The sequence below is a fragment of the Ictidomys tridecemlineatus genome, chromosome 11 (genome assembly GCF_052094955.1).
Source record: "Ictidomys tridecemlineatus isolate mIctTri1 chromosome 11, mIctTri1.hap1, whole genome shotgun sequence".
Lineage (NCBI taxonomy): Eukaryota > Metazoa > Chordata > Mammalia > Rodentia > Sciuridae > Ictidomys > Ictidomys tridecemlineatus.
The window spans coordinates 16,078,366-16,085,333 of NC_135487.1; the positions used below are offsets into that span (position 1 = coordinate 16,078,366).

The 6,968-nt window shown below is 56.2% G+C and overlaps 1 protein-coding gene across 1 annotated transcript in view; it reads right to left on the reverse strand.

Annotated features, from left to right (window-relative positions):
- The window catches only part of Myom3 (myomesin 3), a 41,182-nt gene that overhangs the window by 12,317 nt on the left and 21,897 nt on the right, over positions 1-6,968 (reverse strand). The window contains exons 18-23 of the mRNA XM_040288110.2: positions 6,871-6,968; positions 5,807-5,985; positions 3,186-3,300; positions 2,302-2,458; positions 1,683-1,792; positions 225-269 (exon numbers count right to left, since the gene is read on the reverse strand). The exon at positions 6,871-6,968 is cut by the window's right edge and continues 29 nt beyond it. Of these exons, the coding sequence (XP_040144044.2) occupies positions 225-269; positions 1,683-1,792; positions 2,302-2,458; positions 3,186-3,300; positions 5,807-5,985; positions 6,871-6,968 (704 nt within the window). The remainder of the gene's footprint in view (positions 1-224; positions 270-1,682; positions 1,793-2,301; positions 2,459-3,185; positions 3,301-5,806; positions 5,986-6,870) is intronic.

The window sequence follows — 6,968 nt, forward strand, 5'->3', positions numbered from 1 at the left end:
GAGGTTTAGATGATCCCAAACCCAAATGACTGAAGAGCCAATAACGAGTATGAGAAGGGACCATCCCATTTCCTTCCCTTGCATCAGCTGGCCAAGGTCTCTTTCAGGGACTCCCCTGGTCTCTGACCCTCCAGCGCTGTGGCTCTCCATCCTGTGATCCAGGTCCCTTCCTGGCTCTCTGGTGGACCCAGCTCTGCTCAGGGGCTGTTCCCTGGGAGGCTTACCTGGGTTTCTGATCTCATGACTCAACTTCTTCAGCCTGTTCAGCTCTGGGGTAGGGAGGGGCAGGGAAGAAAACAGAGAGGTGAACTGTCCTGGCCAGAGGAGCCCAACAGAGCCATCCTTGTGTCCCATGCCAAGTGAAGTCCTGAGAGAGGCCCTCACCCGAGGAGTAACTTGGGTCCTGTGCTCCACAGGGGCTGAGGATGAGCACCGTGGGCTTTGGCCCCGGGCCCGGAGGGAGCTGCTGGGGCTGCTGCTGGAGGCCCCAGGGTTTCCTGTCCTTCAGGGCCTAGACCAAGCCCCACCTCCCTAGAGGAGCACCTGCTCGAGCCAGGCTCTGCTGGACCTCAGTAGTTCTCATGCAATGCTGTGGGCTGAGCGCCACTGTCCACCTGCAGGCCTCCCCAGGCCCACAGCCTCCTGAGCCTCATTGTTAACCCACATAGCATGCCGTCCTAGTGCCTGAGGGTCTGGACCACGCAGTGAGCACTGAGATGTCTCCACAGCTGGTCTGCAGAGTGCTGGCATATCTACTGACTGCTTCTTTGTGTCAGCTTTGTCTCTAGTGCTGAGCTGAGCTCTGGACCTACATAGTGTCTGGAACATAGTAAGTGCTCAATAAATGTGTATTGCAGGGATGAATTGGCAGGGCCAGAACACACACCGCATTTTCTCTTATAAACCCCAGGGTCCTTGGCATGATGAGTTGGGATTTTGGCAAGCAACCCCTCAACAAAACAAAAACCCCACTATGGTGGATGGCTTTAGTTTGCACAGAAACATCTAATTGTATCTGCATAATGAGATTGTTCTGTGGGGCAGCAGGGGTTATAATCCCCCTTTGTTGGCGAGGAAACTGAAGTCCGGGAGGTGATGTGACTTGCTCAAGGTCAAATAGCCAGCAAATTGAGGAACTAGAATTGGAACCAGTCCCTCTGGATTTTGCTTCTTAGGCCTTGATGTGCAACAGCAGACATTGGGCACGGGCTCTTCCGCTTGCTCTAAAGACAGCAGCCAGTGTGTCCCATCAGCCACGAGCCCTGGTTCCATTGGTTGAGTCATCAGGTGTGGCTTGGCCTTGACACATGGCTTCCACACTCTGGTGAGCCACAGTCCTTACCGCTCCCTATCGTCATCCTCACTTCACAGAACAACTACCATTTGCGGTTCATTTTCACCCTTGCCTTCTTGATTTTCTTATGCTATTGAGAGAAGCAAAATAATCCTGGAACATTTTGCCCTTATCAAAAGTGGGAAAATGAAAGACAAGAAGAATGTGAATTCTCTCAGGCAGGGATTTTTGAGTTGAGGGCCTAGGACGGCACCTGCCGCATGGCGGGGGCTCCATAGGTGATTATTGATTGGCTAACTGAAGAAGTGTGGTGGGTGAGGGCTGCTACACTCTGGATGTGTTTGTGTTGGACTCTAGATCAGGGTCTGTCTCCAGGGAGGGGAATCACCTTCCTCCGTCAGTGTGTGGCTTGCAGAGATGTCTTCATCGGCATCAGTGACTACCACTGAGTAGGTGCCCAAATCCTCAAGGCCAGGTTCTTTCAGGATGAGCTTGGACCTGGCAGACAGGAGAATAGAGACGATGAGGTAGAGTCCTTGGTCTTGTGTCCTGGGGGCTGAGAGCTGGAGGATCTTGGTTCTGGTGGCCAGTGCTCCAGTGGAGACCCAGACCAATCTGGGAAGCGGGGCAGCTGCCTCTCTGCACCTCTGCAGGGGCCCCTCCTCTGGCCTGGCACCTTGAGTGGCCACATTGCCCCGTCTGCCTCCGGGGCCCAAGACACCAGCTTTATCTCCTGGTGGACAGGGCCAAGGCCACGAGCAGCCGGGGGAGGAGGAGGGAGACCTGGGGCATGGACGGACGCCCTGGTGGTCATCTGGTCCAACCTGCATTTATCAACGAGGAAGCTGAGGCCCGAGATTCTGCCAGAGCAGGAAGCTGGCACTCAGGCTGGGAACCAGGGCCTGGCCTCTCTGTGGAGTCTCCAAGGCAGAGGCTCATGCCGTTCCTTAGTGAAACAGAAACTCCAAGAGAATGTCACCATTCAGGCCCTCCTCCGCGTCACTTACCTGCTGACTTCGTCCTCGATCTCCACCCTCTGGGGGTCTGGTGGACCCTTGTAGTCTTTGGACCACTGAAACTCCGAGGAGTCGGGGGCCTCTGGGGCTTCGAAAGCCAAGTAGATTTGGCCCTCTTCGTCCACGCCGACCTCGATCTCCCGGGCATCTGAGGTGACATCCAGGGGTGGGCACTGGGTGCTTGTGGAGGGTGAATCAGGTCATGCCCCTCGCTGCTTGGGCCCTGCCCTGGCTCCTGTGGCCCCACCCACCACAGCGCCACGTTTTATTTCCTCGGTGACACTCTACGCTATCCTCAATCGCCTTCCTCGGAGAGGAGTTCCCTCGCTTACTGTCCCCCAGCTCCCTGAGTGCTCCTCCCCTTCACAGAGCAGGGACCTGCTTTCTCGTGAACCTCGGGGTCCCCGGTACCATGGGAGCATCCCTAAATATTTGTTGGGCGAGTGAATAATTGAAAGACTGGAAAGAGAATGTGGTGGGTGGTCCCGAGAGCCGAGTGCTTCTGGCGTTTTCTAGCTGGGTGCCCGTTGTCAATCTCCCCGAACTGTAACAAAGTCAGTTCCGAAGTGCAAGGACCTAGAACAGCCTTTGGCTTGTGTCACAAGAGGGACCTCAGGAAACTGGGACTGTGACAGGCGAAGGCACTCCTGGGGACTCAGATGGAGCTGGGTGACATTTAAAAGATGTACCAGGAGTGGCAGGGGTCTGTGCATGTGGCCTGTGAAACACTGGAAGGTACGGTCGAGTCTGTGGACAGGTTGTTCCTATCTGGGGTCCCACGGAAACGGATGGGGGAGGGGAAGGGTGAGAGGAGGGGCACCCAGCCTCGGTGACAGCCCAGCCACGGAGCACGGGCACCCTCCAGTGGTCCCTACCTGGCTTGTCCTGGAGGAGAACAGGGTCCGTGGGCATTGATGGTTGCCCCAGGCCAGCTGAATTTATGGCCTGTACTTGGAACATATACCTCTTTCCTGGCTTCAAGTCACACACCTGGGGGTTGGGGACAAGAGCAAATACTGAGGACAGTGAAGGGGCACCTCCTGGGTCACCGGCCAGGGGTGCAGAACTACTTGGCAAAGTCCCGAGGAGGACGCAGGCTGCCTGAGGCCTGGGGACAGGCAAGGAGCCAGTCCCTCTTCTGAGTTATTCTCCTCCTGCCAAGAAGACCCTCTTCCTTCCTATGTTCCGTGTCTCTCCATAGATGTCACCTTCCACCCACCAGCCCAGGGACAGGCCTGGGCACGTCCATGACGTCCTTTCCTCGAGCCCTCCCCATGCAATCCCTCAGTGTCACCCATTTTATTTTCCTAACGTTCTTTGAAGGTGCCCCGGCCACGTCCTGACTGGAGTGTCATTTCCCATCACCCGGATTAGCCCAACAGTGCCCTCCATGGCATCTCTGTCCCCTTTTCCCCAGTCTGTCTTTCCCTCTGCCAATCGGAACAAGCTCGAATCTTTCAGTGGCCTTCAGGGTCAAGTTCGGGATTTGCCAGGCAGGACCTAAAGCCTTGCACTCTGCTTTAGCCCCCTGTCCTCTCGCTCCTGTATAGACCCCTTCCCTCCAAGGCTCCCCAGGGCCCCCACAGTCATGGTGTCCTTGCTGAGTCTTCTCCTGGGGACACCCTCCCTCATTCTAGTTAGAGCTCAGGCTTCCCCACCGAGCTCTGGCACAGGCAAGGATCCGGGGAAGCGGCAGTGAGATTCCTGCTCCGAGCTCCGGGGAGTCCTCAGATCCACCTCCGTCTCGGAGCATTTATCACTCAGTATTGGAACGGCCTGTTACCCAGTGACCGTGACTTGTTCAGATTTTTATGTCTAGGAACTGGTCCAGGCCTGGCACGGAGCAGGTGCCAAGAAGTGGTTAGAGAACGACTGAGCGAGTGGGCGGTAGCCAAGCATCCCCACGTGGAAACTGGGCCAAGTCCCTGAGGCTGTCTGCCTTGGCCAGGGCCAACCCAGCACTGGCCAGCTCTGCTGCAGAGAACGGCCCCCGGCAGCGAGACTGCAGAGCCTCAGAGGATCCCACCGGGCGAGGCTTGTCCTCCCGGACGCTGTCTAACGTGGCCTTAATCTCTTCCTCATAGAATCAAAGCATTTTTAGTGTTTCCGGATTATAACAGAAATGCCTGCCGGCTGGGAGATTCCTAAAGCCATAGAGGAGAATGTCAAGGAAGATTGAATGTCCCCCAGCGGCCCCACCCTGAGAGGGCCAGGGTGAACAACTTGGTAAAGTCCTTCTAGATTTCCTGGAAACCTGCAGGGGCCATGTTCTGCTGTTGGTATCTTTTCTGTCCCACCCAGTTTCGGGCCTCTGGACCCTGCTGTCTTTTCTCCTGGAGGGGTAGAGAATGGTCCTGGTGACTGAACCCCTTCCTGTCCTGGGGAATGGGGCTTGGAGAGCGGGGTGGGGACACGGGCTGTCCTTCCCTAAAGCTGCACATCATAGAACCTGGTCCACATCACAGAACAGTCCTGATACATGCTCCTTTGATGAAGGAGGCCCCCCGAGACCCACGGGCTCCCCGGGATGGACATTACGGCCTGCGGAAGTAGCTTCCAGTGACCAAAGTCCACAGTTCTGGCTGAGGGTCCCAGTGACTATGTGCGGTGGAGGCTCCCGGGGAACCCTTCATTTCCTTGTCTTTGTCATGCCGGGAAAACCACCTTGGGCTTCCCTTCCCTCCTCCACGTGTATAACAACCACAAAATGAACAAAATGAACAAAACCAAGAGTTTTGCTGGATTTCTTAGTTACCCAGAGAGTTCAGAGCTTGTTTCTCGCGTGAAGAAACACGATTATTTATGTATGTTACGCATGTGTCTATTTGTCTATCATCTATCTGTCTATCCACCTAACATGATGGATATATTACGCGCCATCTAAGCATACAGACATCCCCTGCTAGATCCTACTCTGCTTGTCCTGGCTGCAGCAGATACCTGTATTTTCATGTCAATGTCGCGTGCTGTCTGCTCCACTCGTTCTACTATTGTCACTCCCTCCACTCCCTGTTCTTTCTACCGCCTGGCACAGGACTCCACTTGAAGGACACACTCTGCCATATCTCAGCATCCCTCCTACTAATAGGTCCTTGCCTCATTCTTTACGATTCAGTCCTGGAGGCAGCATTGCTCCGTCAAGGGCTAAGCGCATCTACATGCTGATATAACCGGCTGACTTTCAAGTGAGTTTTTAAGGAGCAGTCTATTCAGTGTGGAGCAGGGTGAGGCCACCAGCCCAGACCTACTACTACAAGGTCGCTTGCTGTGTGACCCCTGGTAACCCACCTTCCTGCTCTGGTCCTCTGCTGCCATTGAGTGAGGGACATGCTCTCTGATGGTTGTCCAGCCTGGATGTCCTGTGGTTCAGGACATATCCAGGGGTAGAGAGGGCTCTGCGCTGGCTGGAAGGGGCGGGGCTGGGGGTGTGGCTCAGTGGTAGAGGCTTGCCCAGTACCCGCCAGGTCCTGGGTTCAAGGAAGGGGCAGGAACTCACCCTAAAGTGGGTGCCAGAGATGGGGTCTGCAGTGACTGGTATCCATTCCTCAGAGCCTTCTTCCTGGACACTGATGCGGTAGCCTGTGACTGGCCCAGCCCCCGTGTACAGCGGGGGCTCCCACTGCAGCATGAGGGAGGAGGCCCGCACCTCGGACACCCGCACATCATACGGGGGGCCTGTGGAGAAGGGGAGCGGGCAGAGAGGTGGGGTTGGGCAGCCAGATGGGCAGTGAGTCACAGCCAAGACTGGAAGGGTATAGTGGGGACCTGGGCGGCCTTGGCCTCATGCAAGATCAACCCTTCAGGAAGCTCCCTGACCTTCTCTGTCCCCATCCCGGATGGTGTGATTTTTTTCTAATGTCATTGCCATTCTAACGTCCGGTACAGAGGCCAAGGCTGTGACCTCCAGAGCCACGGTGGAGACTCTGGGTGAGTAATTTAACCTCCATGTTCCTATCTCCTCATCTGTAAAATGGGGGTGATGGCTGTTCTCAGGCTACAGTGTCTGGGACATAGCGAGGACCCAGGTAATTCATTGTCACCTCTAAAAGTGCGACGCATTGCAATGACCTGCCACAAGGGGAGGGTTTTGTGTAGAAAACGGTACTAAACTGAGCAGTGAGGGTTCACTGCCACGACGGTTCCTGCCTCGGTGGCCATTGGGGGCCTCATGGTGAGAGAGAGAGCGGGGGTTATGGGAGCAGTGCGCAGCGTGGCCAGCTGTTCCTGTTGGTCCAGGAGGGAGGGTATTCCTGGCTTTCCGTGGTGGACTGAGAAGGTAAACTGGGATGAGTTGGTCACCCTGCAAGTGTGGCCTTGGTCTGTGGGCAGAATTGACCTTGGATGCTGTGCTGAATGGGGGGGTAGTGTGTGCTGGGGTACAGGGCCCGTCGAGGTCCCCGAAGGCAGGTCTAATTCGGTCTGCGTCAGGGGTTTCAGGGTTCGTTTGTGGAGAGGGGGTCTGGGGTCTGGGGAGTGGGACGACTCTGCTCAGGTTGTTCCCTGTGGGGAGGACAGAGGGCAGGTGCTGGACCTCAGCTCCCCCACCCCCCGTCTTCTCACCAGGCTGGGGCATCGTCCACTCTTTGCACTCGAACAGGCTACTGGGCGCCGACAGCTCACCAACCCCTGCCCAGTTGGCCGCCCGGCCGCGGAACTCG